This window comes from Triturus cristatus, chromosome 12 (assembly GCF_964204655.1).
Source record: "Triturus cristatus chromosome 12, aTriCri1.1, whole genome shotgun sequence".
In the NCBI taxonomy this organism is placed as follows: domain Eukaryota; kingdom Metazoa; phylum Chordata; class Amphibia; order Caudata; family Salamandridae; genus Triturus; species Triturus cristatus.
Genome location: NC_140595.1, coordinates 303,720,686 through 303,742,612, shown reverse-complemented (window position 1 = coordinate 303,742,612; position 21,927 = coordinate 303,720,686). Strand labels below are relative to the sequence as shown.

At 47.0% G+C, this 21,927-nt stretch overlaps 1 protein-coding gene across 2 annotated transcripts in view; it reads right to left on the bottom strand.

Moving 5' to 3' along the window:
• PRMT7 (protein arginine methyltransferase 7) overlaps positions 1-21,927 on the bottom strand; it is a 654,823-nt gene that overhangs the window by 406,791 nt on the left and 226,105 nt on the right. For both annotated transcript variants that reach the window (XM_085637728.1, XM_085637727.1), the window contains exon 9: positions 5,736-5,863. In XM_085637728.1, the coding sequence (XP_085493854.1) occupies positions 5,736-5,863 (128 nt within the window). The remainder of the gene's footprint in view (positions 1-5,735; positions 5,864-21,927) is intronic.

The window sequence follows — 21,927 nt, the reverse complement described above, 5'->3', positions numbered from 1 at the left end:
TCACTGTTTTTGACTATCTAGGGATCCGTATTACAGATTCCATGCAGTGGACCCCTCATTTATTAAAAATGTCTCTTAACCATAAAAGGGTTATAGGGGCACTTGTTAGAGAGCAGAGATCTTCTTCAACCAAGCCCATTGCCCCTGTTCTGGATATCTACAGGGCAAAGGGAGTTAGTTCCGCTTTGTATGGTGCTGAACTTTGGGGTACCTCTAACATCAGCGTCCTAACTAGGTCTGAGAATAAGTTTTTAAAATGTATTATGTCTCTCCCGCAGAGTACACCCACGCTACCCCTCTTTTTGGACCTTGGTTGCCAGCAAATTAGTGTCCACTGCGTCCACTGCTTTTATGGGCTAGGCTATGGCGCGTCCCCGAACTCGCCAAGTATGCTAAAGGCCTAGCAGAGGTGATGTCGATGGTAGGCTGGTGTAGAATCAGATGGCTTACTGATGTCAAGTCTATGCTTGGCAAACTAGGCCTTAGTGAAGCTTGGGAAAACAGGTCTTCGCCTCCGAAAGCAGCCTTGAAAACCTTATATTGGAACTGGGTTAGAAGCAGAATCTCCACGGATCCTTCTCATGGTAGGCTCACAGAAGAATTTTTAGTGCATAAGGACTCACCCTGTTTGGAGCTCTACCTGGATTTGGTCTGGAAGCCATATGATCGGGCCCTTTATTTTAGATTTAGAGTGGGGTCCCTCCCTGTGCGTGCCCTAACATCTTGCTGGAAACCGCCCTACCAGACAGTTGCATCTTGTCCCTCCTGTAGCACTCCCAAAGAGACAATTGAACATTTTCTTTTTGCATGCCCGGCCTATGTTAGCCCAAGGCAAACGTGGCTTAAGCCCGTGTGTAGGGCCTTGGGCACTAGGCATTCATCTGTGGCACTTCGAATTTTAATATCAGATACCCGGCCCTTGTATGTTTTTAGCCTCTCGAAATTTCTGTCATGGGCTTGGTCAATCAGGCCAAATGGCTGTTAATCACTGTTTAATTGATGACTTTTAATTGTTTATTTGTTTGATAACTCGCTTTTCCTTTTTTGTATAAAAACCTGTATTTGTTTTCTCTGTTTTTAGATACAAAATTTTAAACGATTGTGCTTTATCTGTTGCTTTTATGATGTAACAATCGAAATAAAGCTGTTGACTGACTGACTGGCTTTATCTAGCCTCCCCAGCGAAGTCGCTCAATGTGGTAATGGACATATTTCACATCTTTGGTAGATTTGCGGGATACAGGATCAACTGGTCCAAATCTGTGCTCTACGTCCTTAGTGGTCAGAAGCCAATTGACAGAGGCCGTGGAAGGGTTTAAATATCTGGGAATTTGGGTATCCAAAGACTTGTCTCGATTTTATGAGACTAACCTCCGGCCTTCGCTAACACATCTAAAATCTGATGTCCAACACTGGAAGTCGCTTCCCCTGACTCTCTTGGGGCGTGCGGCATTATTTAAGATGATGTCCCCCCCCCCCGACTTCTATATGCACTGCAGAACACGCCTTTTCCGGTCGCAGCGTTGTTATTCAAGGAACTAGAGTCTATAGTGCAGGAACTGCTATGGGAGAGTAAGCCCCCCTGCATTGCCACGCAAAAACTCATGTTGGAATGGTTTGACAGTGGAATTGGGCTTCCTGATTTGAAAAGATATTATTGGGCCTCGCAGCTCGTTGCCATCAATCAATGCAGATACAGAAGGCACGATGACCCGGCCTTTCGGATAGACCGATGGCTCCTCCCAGGAAGCGACTTCGAGGGGCGTTGTACAGAAAATCTCGGTCATCTGTCCTGTCCGACTAAACATGCAGTGCAAATATGGAAAGACGCTACTAGAAACCTGGGTTGGGAGGGCAAGCTCACCAGGGCCACTCCGCTCTGGTACTGTGACCGGTTGGGTCGGCTGTCGAATTCCCAGCGGTTCGATAAATGGGAGATCATTGGTATCTCCAGAATTGGGGACCTATGGAAATCGGGCGAGGTTATACTATTCTCCCGATTGCAGCAAGAATACGAAATGGCCAATTCTGAGCAGTTTCGGTATCTCCAAACCAGACACGCTTTGCTTGCAGTTCTCCCTAAAGGGGCTGACCTCCCTGAGTCCTCTCTGCTGGAGGACAGGCTATTAGATGGTGATTTGCCTGAGAAGGCTATATCTCATATAAAGAAAGCTTATCAACAACATGCCCAATGCCCTGAACCGCCTTAGAAGTAAATGGGACCACGACGTGGCTGGGTTGGATGACGAGGAGTGGCGGGCAGCGGTGGCGTCTCCACGGAGGTCGCCATTTCCTCCAGACTCCGATTGGTCCAACTGAAAATCCTTCAGAGAACGTATTTGTCTGGACCCTCATTGGCTCATATGGGCTACGCCCAAGACAGTAGTTGTGTACGACAATGTGGGCAAGAGGGCAGCTTTATCCATACTCTATGGGAATGTGCTATAATACAGAAATATTGGGAGGGAGTGGTGTGTATGATGGAGGAGGCGTTGGGACAACAGATACCATGTAATATCAAATTGATTTTTATTGAACATTTGGGACCCCACGGACCTCAGCACTTTGGGTGGCTCTGGGCTTCATGGTGGCCAAGCGAAACATTGCACGTCTATCGAGGGCCCTGAATCCACCTAGTTCCTATTTATGCCTCTAGGGGTGCCCGACGAAATGGTCACAAATATGGGGGTCTTGGAACGCTTTGAGGGGATATATGTGAACCACCTGGGAGCGAGGATGAGGGTGCTGTTGCAGTTGTATAGTATGGGACTTCTGACATTTAAAATGTACTGTGCAATGAGTTATTAATGCCGTATTACTGTGCTCTACGGATCTTCTGAGTAATGTTGTGCTCTGATTGTTTACATGCCTCTTTTTCAATAAAAAAAATTAGAAAGAAGAGTATATTGACACAAGACTTCTGTTTAATTCCTGGGACCTACACACTGAGTGGTGGAGACAGTGTACCATATGTTTTTGAATTGATGGTCACAAACAACCTTTTTCCTGTTTAGGAAGAGTGTACTACCTACTGGTCCTGATCATTTAAAGTTCAACCTGAATGTAGTATCCAGACCCTGTGTTGACATGCAGATGGAATGTGCACAGGTGCTGTGTGTATGAGGTGCTGTTAATAGTGCTCCATGTAAAATGTGAGTGCATTCTTGACCAGTCCAGTGTGATTCAATATGCAAGGACCATAGAACAACACAGCAGAAGATGGATGTTGTGGCTTGGCCTCCACAGGCATGGAAATATATTACTTGCATTTCTCGGTTGGAGGGAACAGCCCCAGACAATGAAATGTGTGAGAATGTTGACACTGTTTTCAAAATGCAGCGGTAAGCAATTGGTGGAGGGCCCCCCCCAAGATCATGTCACTAGCAAGTGCCAAAGTATCTGGTGCTGAATGTGAACTGGCACGTTCTCCGCTTGACATGCCCACACAACAGCAGAGTCTCTAGGCAGATCGAAGGTGGCACTGACAGCTGTCAACCACTGCACTAAGGTTCTGAAGAATAGCAACAAATGCAGGCCCACGCCTGCTACTAAATCAAGGACCCAGGTATGCACTCATTGCATCCAAGCCTCAGTATGCCGGTAAAATCTGGAACTATTGAACTATCAAGATGTGTAATGAACCAAACTAATTACAGCAACGCCACAAATATAAAGACTCAGTTATGGGACGTTTGTAGGGACTGATCTATGTGTCACAAGCAGGGAAGCTACTTCCACATTGGATAACGAGTCTACACTTACAGTAAACCTGAGTTTCTGTGAAGAAATTCATGTAGCACTGCTTAAACGCTACCGCTAAGGTTCGAGTGTTAAAGTGATATACTTGATGCTCAGAATTACAGTAATTCAGGCACAGCATAGGTAAGAAGCACTAAACCATCAAAGCTGGAGCCCAGTAAACCCTGCTTGACCCAAGACCTGAACAGCTGCTGACAGGGACAGAGAAAGTATTGAGGCCAGCTATAGAGTTAGCATTAAGTTTTGCTTGACCCATGACCCGAACAGGTTCTGACAGAGAAAGTATTGGGGCCAGCTGTAGAGTTAGCAATAAGTTAAGAGTTAGAGTCAAAGGCAGGGTTAGGGCAACAAGAATTATATGATTTAGGATTAAGGTTAAAATACAGTTTCTTTCGTTGGCTGATGGACCCTAAATCTCTACACACGATGCTACACTCTAACGCAGCGCTTAGCACGCTGCCGCCCGCGAACCGGACTGTTTTTGCGATTTGGCGGCAGGCTCTGCGTAAGACCGGTTGGTGGGGTAGACTTCCTAAGAAGACTCCCCTCTGGCATAAAGGCCTCCTGCCACAGTTGCTTGAACTTTCGGGGTTTTCAGGTTGGGATGCTATTGCAATCTCAACAGTCAGCGATGTCATTCGGGGCCAGACTCTCAAGTCATTTCAACAACAACAGGCCGACTTCCAAATGCCCCACTCCCAATTCTACAAATAGCTTCAATTCCGACACGCCTTCTCCCCTTATCTTTCGCAACAAGATACCATTCCCGATTTTAACCCTATTGAGGCCAAGGGGTTCATGGGCGATATGGGCGCACACAAAATCACAGTTCTATACCGCACCCTAGTCATACACAGTCATGATACACTTCACAAGACTAGGGAGGCTTGGCAGGACGGCCTGGGTTCACTTGACAAGGACGACTGGGTGGAGGCTCTTGACTCCCAGCGCAGCCATAGCAGCGCGTCTTCGTCTTATACAATTCAAATACCTCCATAGGGCATATTTTACTTGCTGTAGGCTCTGGCGCGCTGGGATGATTGCTTATCCTTCTTGCCTCCGCTGCGGGTCAGCCGAAGGCTCCTTCCTCCACACAGTTTGGGAATATACCGCCCTGCCACACTTCTGGCGCAGGGTGCTGACTTGCCTTTCCGAGGTCCTGGGATGGGACATCCCACGGTCTCCGCGCCTAACCATGTTACACATCACTGATGAGATCGGAGGTAATAGGTACAAAAGGCACCTGCTATTCTTAGGACTTACCCTTGCTAAGCAAGACATTGCCATACCGTGGAAGGCAGCGTTCCCGTCCTCGGTCGGGGGCTGGAAGCACAGCCTTGATTTCTCCATGGGGCTAGAAATTCCAATTTTTAAGGCACGCGGATGCCCCCAGGAAAACCTGAGAATATTGAAGCGATTGGACGATTATCACGTTCTTCACCTTGAACCAGTTCCCCCAGCACGAAGTATTGATGATTTGCATGATAATTTCATGTTGGGTGTACACCCTGAGACCTACTGTACATATACTGTTCTTTTGCGGCTTGAGCTATTTCCAAATATGAGCTGTGTAGATCAGGTGACACGTTTGTTTTTTGTTTATAATGCGCATTTTCCAAAGACTTTGTTTTATGTATCCTCATGTTCTAGACGAACTCATTGTAAAAAGTTGACATCTTCACCAATGCCATATTATGTATGCAATGTACTACCCCGGACCCTCCTAAGCTTTCTTTTGTCTGTCAACAATAAAATCTGTTGTAAAAAAAAAAATACAGTTTCTTTACTGACAAATTTGTTATAGAAGACTTGGCAATGTTGTACATTTAGTTTTGTTTTTAAGAATTTGTCACTGTGTTGTCGTCCGAAATGGTAGTTCTTCATAAAGGTATTCTACATTCCACCACAGAGCCATAAATCTCTTGGATTGCATTCTCTCAGCTGCCCTTAACAACTATTTGCTTATTGGTCGTTACCTGTTCTTCTGGATGTCGAACCACAGGCAGTAGTCATCATGGTGGACTGTCAGGCTCACACACTCCCCCTGCTCAACAGACTCCTCGTCTGGGAGAAAGTACACACACTGCATCCAGTGGTCTCTCCACTGTAACAGGACAAAAACAACAATCTCCAATCAGAAAACAAATGTAAATGACCTATTGATTTACTGCATCCTTACAACCCTGTAAATACAAAAAAGCCCCTCCAGCCAACAAGTAAGCTACATTTGCCAAATCCAAGAAATGTGAACTTAAGCATGCCACGTGATAGAGCTGTCCGACTACACTGTTACCATATAACAGAAGGCGGACAACATGGAAACACACTGTACCATGAGACGGTTGAATGGACATACAATAAGTCCTGAAACATAAGCACAGTCACACAACGAAGTGCAAGACAATTCCTGGCACACAATGCACTGTAAAAAGCAGCTTCACACTGGGGCATGAGATAGCTACCACATTACACCATCAACCAACATACAGCAGCAACCTGGGCACACAGTGAAACATCAGGTAGCTGCTTGATTACACAGTGAACCATCGCACAATGGTTTGGTCATACATTTCACCATCAGTCAGCAACTAGGACACACCATGAACCCCTATAAAGCAGCCTGGTCAGATTTCACCATCAAACAGTGCACTAGACAAAGTAAAGCTCCGGACAGCAGCCAAGTCACACCATGAGCCACCATAAAGCAGGTTGGATAGACAAAGACACATCACATACCAGCTTGATCACACCATGAATCATCATTCAGCAGCCTGTACAAACAGTGAATCATCATCAGATATCAGCCTGGACACACAGTAAATCATGGGACAGCACGCTAGACATAGTAAATCTATTGACAGTAGCCTGGGCACTCTACCCACCATATGAGACAGGATGGCAACACTGTGGACCAAATGACCATCAGGATCCACAAGGCAATAACCTGGAGGCACAGGGAGCACTCATTTTCATGCAGTTGAAGAAAGGTAGTTTCAAGACCGGCTTCAAGTTTCACCTTATAAGAATTTTACTTTTACACTCATTGCGGAATACAGCAACATCCAATAGACTCTGCTGAGTTGTCCCCTACGTGCATGCAAACAGTAGCCTCAAAGTGTTCCTCATTTCTTGAGAAATCCACTACCAGATAAGACTTTCTTGACCATGAGTCAGAAGATGGGCATATCTTGAGGCTAAATGATTTGCACAGCTTTTCTACGAAGGGCTGGAGATAAAAGGACTTGGCTCCACGGTCCCTCATTGTGCTAGTACTCACTAGAACTGAATTAAAACAGCAATATAAAGAACAACTAGAGATTATAGTCACCACTCATCTTTCGGTTTTACATTGCCCATAAGATGTCACAGTTTCCCAATGCCGAGCGTCATTTAAGGCTGGCAGTGCCAGCACTGAGAATAAGATGGGCCGATAATGCAAGGGCCCTGAAGGCACACGATGAACTGAATCTTCAGGGTCTGTGAAAGATAAAGCAGCAGAGATATACTAGGATTACATATACAAAATAGCAGAGCACACCTAATAGTACTGGATACTTTAATCACTACTCGGCCACTCATTCGAGACGGCTAACTGGCCAGCAGCTTTAGCAGGTTAATGCCCAATCGTCGAGCTGCATTAAAGGGTCTTATAGCCGGTGCCCTGCTTGTGTAGGGGCACTGCACTGCATGTGATGCATTCCTCCTCATTAGTATCAATAGAGATAAAAGTGTTCCTAGAGCTGAGTTGTGCAAGACCCCAGCTGTTCCGAAGCTGCTTGCTCCCATATAAACAGACATCGGTCATGCACAGGGCCCGCTGCACAGTTTAAATTCACAGTGTGCACGGCTGCAGGTGAGACATCTCGCCTAGGCCGCTTGAGGCATCCCAGTCCATTCCTCAGGGTACCAAAGTGGGGTGAGTTTGATGGTATTCATTAAAAAATGTATGTTTTGGATGAATGTATGTGGTATTTCCTTAGCGCAAACCTAGCCAAAAGGAAGCAGAGTTACTGTTCAAATCTTGCCACGTCTAACTACAGCTGTGGCATTAATGTTTTACCCATTTCAGAGTAAAATTAGCTGGGACACCTCATGCTTTTACCAATGAGAACGTTACAAGGAGTACAAGCTGCAGAAACACAAAGCTGCAAAGATCAACTTTATGACTAAGCAATTCTGTTAATGAGGAGTTACGGGAAAAGTGACTAAAATTAAAGAAAGCAAATCGGGGAACAAAGGAAGTATTTATCGGCTGGCTTATTTTGGCTTTGCATTGCCAGTAGACTAGAATTCTGCTAAGAAATTAAAATACATCATTTTGCAAATGTATCAACGGAGTTCATGTGAGGGAAAGAGAATTACACTATTTCTGGCATCTTCTGCACAATGCAAACTTTAAGTAACCATTTAAAGGGTTTCTACTTTATTGTATTGTTTTAATAAGGCAAATCTGCAACTCAAACCTTAATGTTCCAGAAAAAGAAAACATTATTCTAGTATCACTGACTGCTTTAGAATTTTGCAAAACTTCTAGAACTCTGTTACGGTTAGTTATGGTTGGACAAAATATCACAATCTATATTTAATACCTGTAACGTCCTCCCCAGCCCGGGAGCATGTAACAGACTATACCACACACGGAGCTCTGGTTTGCACATCTTTGTTCTTCAGCATACAACCGTTAACTGAACGCACTGCGTCACAAACTTTATTAACAACACCCCGTCACACCCACCAAATTACGAAATACTTGTAATGAGTCTGCAGAGGGCCACTGGAGGTCTCATACACAAACACAGGACACAAGATCTACCCCTTTGTTAAACAAAAAGTACGAACAACTAAATATATATATACACATTCTAACTCCTCGATGAGTCGTCGAGATGCTCGCACCAGTCTTCCAGATCTAGTTGTACGAGACAGAGGAAGGGCTGCCTTCATCTGGCATCTCAGGAGAAGGGTCGGATACTTGACTTGGGCACTGAGGTGGACTTGCCTCACTCCTGGGGTCTGGAGCTGATGAACATCGAGGCAAATGCTTAAAGTGTAACGAGTCGCTGATTATGGATTTTCCAGGTCGTTGGGCAGTTACCAAATGTAATTTGCTCGCCACAACCCTTAGCGGTTCAGCATCTATGCGGCATCCGTCTTGAGTGTCCGCTTTTGCTTGACAAGAACACAGTCTCCTTGCTCGAAGATCGTGCCTCGAGTGCATCGGCGCTTATCAGCGTAAGTCTTCATTTTGCATTTGCAAGAGGTGTCAGTGACCTATCTCGTCAGGCTCGATTGAGTGGTAGTCTATTGTGGTATCTTCGTTCCAAGAGATTTCCAAACAGCAAAGTGGCATTACTTTCTCCTGTCGTTGAATGAGGAGTAGAACGGAGGACTAGACGCAAAGCTGCCTTGAGGTCGATGCCTTCCAGCGCAGCATGCCTGATCAACCCTTTTCAAAGGACTCATAAATCATTGAACAACAATGCCATTTGCCTGTCTCCAGAGAGGCGTACTTTTCTGATGTCTGATGTACAAGCAATTAAGAAAGTCTGAACTCTCTGCCATTGAAGGGTGGACCATTGTCAGATTTGAAAATGGAGGGAACACCCCATGTTGTGAAAATGTCATCCAGCCTCTCGATGACTCTGTCATGTGTGGTGGATGATAAGTCTTCCACTAGAGAAAAACGTGAGTACTCATCGACCACTACCATGAGATGATGTCCATTATTGAGGGGTCCGAAGCAGTCAACCGCAATCCTCTCCCAGGCTTGCTTGGGAAGATCAGACATGTTCTGCGGGTGCGGAGTCATTTTGGGAGACAGACAGTTGCACTGATGACAAGATTTGAGGTACCTTTCAACTTGTTCATCAAGGCGCGGGAACCACACTGGATACCGGAGGGCTCTTTTGTTGCAGCAAAGCCACAATGTCCTTTGTGTGCTAGTGCAATAACTTGTTGCTGCAGGCTTTCAGGGGAACTATTCTTACCTTCCTAGTATGACACCATCCAGTGCAAAAGAAAGTGCTTCCCGAATATTCTTAAACTTATGGTACTCAACATCATCTGTAAGAGGCAGAGTATGTTTCCACCATGATTGCGATGTGATGATTTCTTGGAGCTTAAACATGTCTTTGTCAGTATTAGCATTAGTAGCTGTCAGAATCTGTTCGATAGAAAGAGCTGCAGGGGCATTTGACTTTACTATGAAATTCATATAGGCCTCAGCCGTGTTGGACGTTGTATTATGAGAATTTAGTGGCACGCATGAAAAGTTGTCTGGGGGGTTCTGATCCTTCCCTGGTTTGTGCACAACAGTGTAATCATATTCCTGCTGACACAACCCCCACCTCTTGATGCGAAGGGGTATCTTAGCTTTTGGATTTCTGAAAATGGTGAGCAACCCCTAATGATCCGTGACAAGGGTGGAATGTTCTCCATACAAAACACATGGAAGTGTTCACACGCTTATACTACAGCTAAGCTTTCTTTTTCAGGTTGAGAATAAGCACATTCTGTCTGAGAAAGGCTTCGACTATCATAGGCCGCAATGCGTCTCTGAGCATTGGGCTGTCCATGTTGTAAAGCAAGGATCACGCCCAACCCCACCGGGCTTGCAACCACCACAATCTCAGTAAGTAATTTCGGATGAAAGCCATTTCAGTTGCATTTTCCATTTTCGTATTTTATTTTCTTGAAACTTCAGTCACATTGAGATGACCATTTAACAGGACATCTCGCTTTATTAGTTCTCTTAGAGGGGCCCTCACAGTGGCAAAACCACAAATATACCTGGAGCAGTAGCTGGCCATGCCTAAGAAGGATTGCAGCATGGTCACATCTTCTGAAGGACAAGTAGATGAAAATGCCTGCAATTTTTCGGGGTCAGAAGTCATTCCCTTTTCGGAGAAAATATGCCCAAAGAACGTAAGTCAGCTTTTGTGAAACTCGCACTCCTCTGCATTTAGTGTGTCTCACATCAGCAAGCAGACAGCATACTTGTGTGAGTGCTTTATTATGTTCCTTTCGTGTATCCCCTAACACCAGTATATCATCACTGTAGTTAAAAGCATGTGTGACAGGCTGAATTATTCAAATGACATCTTGAAAGATTTCTGCAGATGATCACACACCAAAACTGAGTCTCTTATATCTTAACAAACCAACATGAGTTGAAAAAGTAATAATGTTCCTACAGTTTTCTTCCAGTTCATGTTGATGGTAGCCTTTGTCCAAATCTAGGCAAGAGAAAACTTTGGCGCGATTCAGGTGAGTGATCATGTCCGTACTGTTTGGACCTGGAGGTCTTTCTCTTTTGATTACTTTGTTGGACTGTCACATATCAACACAAATTCACACTGAACCTCCACTATCCTTTTTGGCACCACCACAGTTGGCGAAACCCACAGTGTTGGACCAGTAGAACCCTTGATGAGGTCATTCTTAAACAGTGTTTCTAGTTCTTTTTCAACGGCTTGCTGCAAGTGAAAAGCAATTTGACTGTGTCGCTGTGCATCAGGGTGAATATCTTCATTAATGTGAAGCTGCACCTTCATTGTCTTGAGTTTCCCAAGTCCAAGAAACAATGTTGGGAATTGACTCTCTATTTCAGAATGAGCATTCAAGTTGTAGTTCCATGTCAGCAGCAGTATCGAAACTGAAAAAGAATGCACTCGATGAAGTACCTAGAAGGACACAAATTAGTGCTTGCACTGTTTTCTTGTGCTGCATGGTCGCCACAAAGGATCCTTTGCTCTGCAAGGGTTTAGAGGCTGCCCATGTGCACACCCTTGTTTTCGACATTGTGAGATGTTGTATTGGATGGAGATAGTTCTTTTAACTTTTCTGCTAGCATGATGTTTATCAATGCATCACTGTCTATAATAAAAGTTGTAAGAGAATAATTCACCTTGGTTGTGATTTAAGGACACTGCCCAAATAAACATGGTTGCTTCATGTGACGATTTTCTTTAGATTTGTATTTTTTATTTTTTTTGCAAGCAACCAATCCTACGTGCACATGTTGGTCTGTGACGGATGTCACGTAGCACATCCATCTTCCTCACTGTCACTCGATGATGATGTCTATGAACCTTTGGAAGATTAATTTGATAATGATCTCCTTAGTTTCGTTTCCAATTGCCTCAGTCGATGTTGCAGTTTGGCCTTGTGGGAGTGGCTAGATTGCTTTAAGAACTTTCTGGCATTCATCTCCTCATCTCTCATTGACACACTTAGTTTCTTTTTCGCTTTGCAAACCGTTACAAAATCATTTTCTTTCTCACAGCCATTGCATATCTGTCCGATGCCCGGACATTTACCTTCAAGTGAAAAAGAGAATCCACAGCAGAAGCACAATTCCTTTTTCTTCTGAGACATCACTCGGTGGTCCTCTGCCTTGTGTTTCTGCTTACTGTTCAAGCTCAACGCCAATTAATTTTGGGTGGTTCCAGCTTCCATATCAGCAGCTTGCCAATTATCACATACCTCTGCTCTTGCAGCCATGAGCACTTTCTCCAAACTGAGTATTTCTCGCAGCATGCGTCTTCGGAATGAATTGGAGCAGCAACCATTGATAACTTTAAGTAGCATGGCTTCTTCATCATAGAACTTGCAGTGCTTTATAAGCGTATCAAGTGTCTCAAAAAACTCATCCATCTTTTCACCAGGTTGTAGTCTTGCTTGGTTGAAAGTGTACCTTTTATAGTCGACATTAGGTGGTGGATTGAACTTGGCCGCCAACGTCTTCTTGATTTGACAGTATGATACTTCATCAGCTTGTAATATCTTCTTCATCACTTATTTTACTTTGTCACCTGCAAGATTCTTTAAGTATTTGATGATCTTTTTGTCATCTGTCTCTTCTATAGCATCTATGAAGTAATCAAACGATTCGATCCTGGCAGTCCATCTGGTGCCAATATTCTGCTTTTTGGCAGTTCCAACTGAAGGCAGTGGTTTCAGTAACACAGCGTCATCGCATTTTGTGCTGTTTCCTACTGACCACGAGAGTGTAAACTGTTCAGGCAGCATTTGTTCTTCAGCGTATCTTGGCCCGCTAGCACCTCTACAAGCATCAGCCTGCTCCCTGGTACTCGGGTCACAGCGTCTGAGCGGAGTCTGGTGGGAGCCATAATCCCTCTTCACAGTGAATAATGGTTTCACTTCTTGCACGTGCTCTTCACCGCTCTTAACTTTATGCATTATACTTGGCCGTTGCTGCCTTCAGTGTTTCTTCAAACCTGGTTGTCACTGTCATTAGCGTTTCTGCTTTGTATTGATGCGGACTCTGTGTTATGCTGTGGCGCAGTATCTCTTCTTTCGGCCATACCAGTAGATTTTTGTCAGGCTTACTGATTGTGCTCCTCCGTAGACCTTCACCTTCTTCGAGGGCCTCTCAAAAGCTGGAGTTGTGCTTTGACCCCACATAAGTCAACTTTAGACTGCTTCTTGAGGTGCACGTAGCACGCACAAGCAGTTTGCTGGACCACGGCAAACTCTCAGGGAGAGCAGTCTTGTATCCTTGGGGGGCATGTATCCCCTATTTCAACGCCAGTTGTAGCATCCTCCCCAGCCCGGAAGCATGTAACAGAAATGCCTCACACAGGACTCTGGTTTGCACATCTGCATGCAACCATTAACTGAACGCACTGCATCACAAACTATATTAACCACACCTAATCACACCCACCAGATTACGTAATACTTGTAAGGAGTCTGCCGAGGGCCACTAGAGGCCTCATACACATAAAAACACAGGACACGAGAATACAGTGAATGCAGTAAAGCATATATCCACTTTTCCATATCGCGGTTAATGTCTGAGATCGTTCTGTTTAAAAGTATTCTCAATTTTGGCAGATAATGGCTAGGAGCTCGTGGATAGGCCCCCGGCTGTACAATGCGGTGAAGTAAGGTAGCCAGCATCACAGGCCAGCGCTCCTGCTTAAATGCAGGACAATTAGCCACCACATCAAATTTCTTTGTCGCTTCCTATTTTACTTTGTTCTGACATCAAACCTGCTTGTGGGATGGCAAAGAAGTAAAAATTCATAATAAAACTTTCAGAGGATTCTCCAAAGAATTCAAACACTTCGTCATGATGCCCCAGCCCTTCAGAGTTCTTATCTTGATGGCAAGGTAGAACCAGCACGTGCCACACCTCCTCTGTCGGGTGAAAGTGTTTAATGAGCAAACCAACCAGTTTTCTCCTAGGAAACTACGCGGCCACACATTTGGAACTTGGAAATAGCCAATGCAGAAGTTTTTTGCATGTGCACCGACCAGCCACTAGATGGGAATATTGAGCTGCTTTAGATTCAACACAAGCTAATAAATAACAACCTCCCCTTATTTCTGGCTACTATTGATGGATGCAAACAAAGAAGAGAGGGAGGTAGAGGCTAGGTTTATCCTCCTGACAGTTATGTAGAAAAACAAAATTCGAGTAATTCAAAGAAAACCTGCCCTTGGGGAAGCTGATAGGATACAACGAGAATCCTCTGTAATCGCTTGTCTAGAAAAGGGTTGCCCCTAGGTGGCATGCTTCATCATTGGGGTTCATCACAATCTTGTACGGATTGAGGCGTGCTGCGACTTGCGAAATACGTAGGAGCACTTACTGGTGTAGACTATGTGAAGTGGAGTGGAAAAAGCAATCTTAAAAATACCTAATTCGTTGGCCACTCTTATTCCAACCCCAAGTTGGTATGGTTAAAAATCAAGGGTTGTTACTGAGGGGAAACCGGACCGTAATTAGCTTGGTTGTCTCAGTAATGCATAGTCATCAACATATTTCGAGCCGTTCCCCTAATGGCACTTCATCAGGACTCCACGCGGTCCAGCCCCGTGAATGCCACTCCTAGTCAATCCTATAATAAGGACGCGAAACGTGCACACTTGATGCGCATGAATTATGTATAAATACGTTTTAATAGAATGAATCTGTATCTGTAATTAGAAAGGAAAATGCATTAAAACAACAACCTGTCAGGTTGTTACGATCCCCAGCTTCCGTCCGTTGTCAGACGCTCGGAGCATCATGCGCAACTTCAAGTCCCGGCATGCTCCAGCACTTCCGGGACACGCAATGAGCTTCCGGTTTTGGGTGGAGAAAAGGACAGCCGGTGCGCCAGCTGAGCGCAGATTATTCGTGGTCGCGGAGGGAGACGCAGGGTTCACGTGTCTCTCAAAGGGACGGGTAAGGGTGCCTTAGCACCACCATTTCCTCTACTAACTTGGCTAGATCTGCTTAGCGATTTTCGGTTTGCGTGGGTGCAGGAACCCGCCGAGCCGGTTATGGTGTATGCCTTTTTCTGGATGTCTATAGGGGTGAAGGAACCCTTGTATTGAATATCGTCTTTACTCTGGTGCTTGTGCTCATTTACTTGGAATTCTGCTGATGACGATTTAAGGCACAGACATTCTATTTGTGGTGGTTGTGTTATTGAAAGTGACCATACTTCAATCAATCACAAGATTTGTAAAGCGCACTACTTACCCGCGAGGGTCTCAAGGCGCTGAGGGAGAGGAGAGGGGGGGGGGTTGCCGCTACTGGTGGAATAGCCAGGTCTTAAGTCTTCTCCTGAAGGTCAGCAGATGTTGGGTCTGTCGCAGGTTGAGGGGAAGGTTGTTCCAGATCTTGGCGGCGCGGTGGGAGAAGGATCTGCCTCTGGTGGTGGTTCTCCGGATGCGCGGGTCGGTGGCCAGGGAGAGGTCGGCGGAGCGGAGGTGACGGTTGGGAACGTAGAAGGAGAGTCGACTGTTGAGGTAGGCTCGACCGGTCTTGTGGAGTGCCTTGTGTTCGTGGATCAGGAGTTTGAAGGAGATTCTCTTGTCGACGGGGAGCCAGTGCAGGTTTTTCAGGTGGGGGGTGATGTGGCTGTGGCGTGGAATGTCGAGGATCAGGCGTGCAGAGGCGTTTTGGATTCTTTGCAGTCATTTGATGAGCTTGGTCAGGGCTCCTGCGTAGAGGGCGTTTCCGTAGTCGAGTCTGCTGCTGACGAGGGCCTGGGTGACAGTTCTTCTTGTGTCTGTCGGGATCCACCTGTAGATCTTGCGGAGCATGCAGAGGGTGTTGAAGCAGGAGGAGGAGACTGCTTTGACTTGCTTGGTTATGGTGAGCGTTGAGTCGAGGATGACTCCCAGGTTGCGTGCGTGGTCGGTTGGTGTCGGGGGTGCCCCTAGTGACGAGGGCCACCAGGAGTCGTCCCAGGCTGATGGGTTGGAGCCGAGGATGAGGATCTCCATCTTGTCTGTGTTCAGCTTAAGTCGGCTGCACTTCATCCAGTCGGCGATGGCTTTCATTCCTTCGTGGAGGTTGGATTTGGCGGTGAGGGGGTCCTTGGTGAGGAAGAGGATCAGTTGAGTGTCGTCGGCATAGGAGATTATGTTGAGGTCGTGCTGTCGGGCGATGCGTGCGAGTGGAGCCATGTAGATGTTGAACAGTGTCGGGCTGAGGGAAGATCCCTGGGGTACACCGCAGATGATCTCAGAGGCTTCGGATCGGAATGGGGGAGGCGGACGCTCTGGGTTCTGCCAGAGAGGAAGGAGGTGTTCCAATCCAGGGCCTTGTCTCGGATCCCTGCGTCGTGGAGGTGTGTGCGTAGTGGCAGACAGTGTCGAAGGCGGCGGAGAGGTCCAGGAGGATGAGGACCGCCGTCTCGCCGTTGTCCAGCAGGATACTGATGACGTCTGTGGCGGCGATGAGGGCGGTCTCGGTGCTGTGGTTGCTGCGGAATCCTGACTGGGAGGGGTTCAGGCTGCTGTTATCTTCGAGGTAGCGGGTGAGCTGTCTGTTGACGATCTTCTCAATGACCTTAGCTGGGAATGGAAGCTGGGAGATGGGCCGGAAGTTGTTGAGGTCGCTCGGGTCCGCCTTGTGTTTTTTGAGTAGGGCGTTGATCTCAGCGTGTTTCCAGCTCTCTGGGAAGGTCGCGGTCTCGAAGGAGAGGTTGATGACGTTGCGCAGGTGGGGTGCGATGGAGCTGCCGGCTTTGTTGAAGATGTGGTGTGGAAAAGGGTCTGATGGGGAGCCGGAGTGGATTGTGCCCATGGTCTTGATTGTGTCCTTGGTGTTCACGTTGACCCAGGCTGTCAGGGGGTCGTGGTCGATGGGGTGCGGCGGGTCTGATGTGTCGAGGCCTGTTGGGTTCGTTCGGGAGTCGAAGCTGTCGTGGATGTCGGCAATCTTGCGGTGGAAGAAGGTGGCGAGGGAATCACACAGGGCTTGCGTCGGGGGGATGTCTTTGGCGTTGGAGCTGGGGTTGGAGAGTTCCTTCACGATGCTGAAGAGCTCCTTGCTGTTGTGTGCGTTGTTGTCGAGGCGGTCTTTGAAGGAGGTCCTCTTGGCAGACCTGATGAGGTGATGGTGGTTGCGGATGGCGTTTTTGTGGGCTGTGCGGCGTCTTCTCGCTGTGCCATTTGTTCTCCAGTTTCTGGCAGGTGCGCTTGGATGCTAGGAGTTCCGGGGTGAACCAGCTGGCTCTCTTGCCGGTGTTTTTGTAGGTTGGTTTTTTCAGCAGGGCTAAGGTGTTGGCGCAGTCGTCCATCAATCGTCTGAGATTGCGGGCGTCGGGTTTGGAGGGGTCGGTGGGTGGGCTGAGTGCGAGGTTTGTCTGGAGTTGGTCTACGGTGACTTTGCTCCAGCATCTACGGGGGATCTGTAGGGTGCGGTGGTGTGCGGCGGGTTTCCGGAAGATGAAGGGGATGCAGTGGTGGTTGGTCCAGGTGAGTTCGGAGGTGTGGCTGAAGGAGACGTGGGAGCTTGAGGAGAAGATGGCGTCGAGCGTGTGTCCGGCGATGTGGGTCGGCGTCGTGATGAGCTGTTTCAGTCCGAGGTTGGCGATCAGGGTGGAGGAGTTGCTGTCGTTGTTGTTCTCCAAGTGAAAGTTCAGGTCTCCGAGGAGGATGCAGTCGGTGGAGGTCACGGCCTGCGTGCTGATAAAGTCAGTGATGGAGTCGCTGAACTGGGGTCGTGGTTCGGGGGGGTCTGTAGATGAGGGTGCCTCTTACGGTGGTGTTGGGATCCATGTGGATCTGGAAGTGCATGTGTTCGGCGGTGCTGAGGGTGTCGTCAGTGCTGGTCGAGACCCTGATGGTGTCTTTGTGGACGATGGCAATTCCTCCTCCAATTCCGTTGGTGAGGTCTCTGCGGGTGATCTTGTAGCCGTCGGGGATGGCTATGGCGATGTCGGGTGCGGAGGATTCGTTCATCCAGGTCTCTGTCAGGAAGGCGACGTCCGGTGATGAGCTGTCGAGTAGGTCCCAGAGCTCGACGGCGTGTTTGCGTGCGGAGCGGGTGTTTCTTGGCAGGATTCTCGGGGTCTCCGAGGCAGGTGAAGCTGCAATTCCGGCAGGTGAAGGGACCATGGGTGCGTTTCGGGGTGGCTTTGAAGCAAGTGGAGGTCCGTCCTGGGTTGAGAGCGATGAGGGTGCTGGCGTCATATCGGAGGCGGCCTTCGTGGCGGATGCGGAGGCCAGGGGTTCTGGCGCTGGGCGCGGTCCAGCGCAGACAGGCTTGCCTTAGGCGCGGCCGCGCAGTGGCCGCCATATATGGGGAGGTGGGAGAAAGGAGCAGCTGGGAGAAGGGCAGCGAATGGTCAGCGAGGGGGGCGGGCCGCAGGGGACACAGCGGCGGGAAACAGGAGGGCGAAGGGGTACAGAAATCTCAAGGGGCACAGAACGAAAAACAGTGCACAGCAGTGGGGGCACACAATGGAAGGGCAAAACCAGTGGAAAAACAGTGGGGGCACAGAACGAAAACAGTGCACAGCAGTGGGGGCTCAGAACAGAAGGGCAAAAACAGTGGAAAACAGTGGGGGCACAGAACGAAGACAGTAAGCAGTAAGCAGCAGTGGGGGCACAGAACGTAAGGGCGAAAACAGTAAACGGCAGTGGGGGCACAGAACGGAAGGGCAAAACAGTGGAGAACAGTGGGGGCACAAATACAGAGGGGCAAGACAGTAACAGTGATGCTCACAACGACAAGAACCTACCTACGGCCTACCACTGGCCACCAGGGATGAGGCCAGGTGGTAGCCTGCGGGTGGAGGAGGGCCTCAGATTGAGCAGCAGCAGGGAGCTGGATGCACAGGTGGCGCTATGCGGATGGGGGGGGGGGGGGCGACCTAACCAGAGGGCATATACTCTTTTACCTAACATTGAGATAGTTGCCTACAACGTTAATTTCATTGTGAATGCTTTCATAAACCTGCTCATGTTCCGTTCAGTTATTACTTGGAATGCTCTTGAAACTGGAGGAATTTATCAAAGGAAAATATAATGTAAAAAGTACAACGAATGCTAATGTGCTATACTTGTCAAACCTTGACTCCATTACGTTTATTATTTATATGTTTCATGCCTAGCTATTAACAGGGGCGTCCTAGGAGTAAAGTCCACACCATGTGATGAGTGTAAAGGCAATTCATATGGTATGTAGGGAAAGTAACCAAAACTGTTTTGTGACCATTGTAAATAACTATTTGGGAGTAACTCTATGTCTATTCCATAGATGCATTGTACTATGCAGTTGTGCCGGAAGTTGATCAAGGATGTTCATAACTCTTTTCCTATGACTATCGTGTCTCTCGAAGAGAGGTTCCAGTTATTTCCTTTTACAGGTACTGTCTATTGCCTAGAGTGTATAGGATGAGAACATTGATGGCTGTATGTTTAACAGGTCCAAGATAGTAAATGCATGTTTCTTCTATCTCCAGATCTCCCTCCCTGCTGTTCCCTTCCTATCCTTCCCTCACTTGATCATATCAAAATTCTGTGCTATTATAGCAGACGGAATTGAGACGATCAAGAGGTGGACCCAATTGTGCATCGCTCCAATCCCGAGGTACAAGACTGCAAATGACACAGCAGGGCTGGCAGGCCACAATTGCTCAGCTTATTCGTGCAAATCTAACACCAGTATATGGTGGGTGCTCGTGAGGTCTATCCAGTGTAACCTCATTGTGTGTCAAATGTTTGCCACACAACGTAGATTGGTGAAAATAATACACTTGTATGACAAGACACCACATGACAGTACAACACAACATATAACATACAAAAAGTAAACTACGTAACGTACATCTGGAAACGCTATATTAATGCGTCATGGTCAATACCGAGGGATGGAGGGGCTTGTAGTCAAACTCTAAATCAGGAGAAAAAATGCTGATCATAAATGCCACTAGTCGTGCATCTTCCTGGGTGTCAATTACCACCTGTTCTCAGCATTCTAAATCCGAAGAAGGAGGACGGCGCCCCCGCCTCTTACTTCGTCAAAGCCGCCTCTGGTCAAATAACCTACTTCTTGCCCTGGAGACCACATACTAGCGAGTGCTTGCTCCGACTCTGTACTTAAAGCCTGCTTGCATCCGTGTGGCGGGAGAAAACAGCAGAGTCATCATGTAGCCTGGAGACACTGCATCGCGCAGTGTGCACACATGGCCGCCGGTGTGAGTATTCCCACTCTGGATACTCATACGTACGTACTGCATTAACCCCTTCGACGCTTATGACGGAACGGTTCCGTCATGCACGTCGGTTGGGCTGTGCTTATGACGGAACCGTTCCGTCATGGCCCCGCCCGCGCTCAGAACCTTCAGCACTGCGCGGAAATCCGCGCAGCGCTGAAGGGGTTAAGGAGTCAATGTCTCCTAATCTACAATAAAAACGTTTACAAATACTAAAAACTTTATTTTTTTAATTAAAATTAAAAAAAGATTTCAGGAATGTGCTCAATGGACTGCTAATGATTGTGGTGATAGTAATGAGAGGAGAGATTAGATAGTAATTTACAATGCGACTTACTCCGGCCCCGTTTTCCATCCGCTCGTGTTCGTGCTGTGGGGGGGAGATGGGGCTCTGGTTTGCACGTCTGCATGCAACCATTAACTGAACGCACTGCATCACAAACTATATTTGTTACATTTAACAATATTAACCACACCCAGTCACACCCACCAGATTACATAATACTTGTAAGGAGTCTGCCGAGGGCCACTAGAGGCCTCATACACATAAAAACACAGGACACGAGAATACAGTGAACGAAAGCAAAGCATATGTCCACTTTTCTATATCGCGGTTAATGTCTGGGATCGTTCTGTTTAAAAGTATTCTCAATTTTGGCAGCTAATGGCTAGAAGCTCGTGCAAAGGCCTCCGGCTGTACAATGCGGTGAAGTAAGGCAGCCAGAATCACGAGCCAGCGCTCCTGCTTAAACGCAGGACAATTGGTCACCACATCAAATGTCTTCGTCGCTTCCTATTTTAATTTCAATCTCACATCAAACCTTCTTGTGGGATGGCAAAGAACTAAAAAAAAAATCACAATACAGCTTTCAAAGGATTCTCCAAAGAATTCAAACACTCCGTCATGATGCCCCAGCCCTTCAGAGTTCTTATCTTGATGGCAAGGTAGAACCAGAGCGTGCCACAACACCTCTGTCGGGTGAGTGTTTAATGAGAAAACCAACCAGTTTTCTCTTTCGCAACTACGCGGCCACACATTTGGAACTTGGAAATAGCCAATGCAGAAGTAATTTGCATGTGCACCGATCAGCCACTAGATGGGACTATTGAGCTGCTTTAGATTCAACACACGCTAATAAATACCAACCTCCGTGCATTTCTGGCTAGTATTGATGGAACCCAATTATCACGTTGTCTCAGGTTAGCTGCGAGCAAATTTATGTTGATAATCACTAGTTTGCTATATCTTCAGTCCTCTATGGGGCGCTAAAACATCAGAATTGCCACCGAGATAATGCCCATTGGTCCAAACTGATTCATATTCACATGGAGATGCTGGTGCTCCTCCTCACACCAGACACCTGAGCATCTGGGCTGCGTCGCCCCTTTTAGGCGAAAAGTTTTTCGAATATAGTGGATCCTCTTGTTGAATGGCACGGAAAATGTTAATAAAGGGTGGAACTTAATACTAACAGCAGAGATTCCCAGAGTTATGAATGATTCAAGTATTTCCACCCATCACTTATTTTAGGCTTAGAACAGGACAATTCAGCAGACTCTTTGGGCTGGAAATGTATATGTAATAACAAGGCTCAGATGTGAAGTGGTCCAGGGGCCGTCTATGTGCAGCACCAGAAGAGGTGGATTAAACGCTTGAGCAACTCTCAGCCACTGGTAATCACTCAGGACACATTCCAAG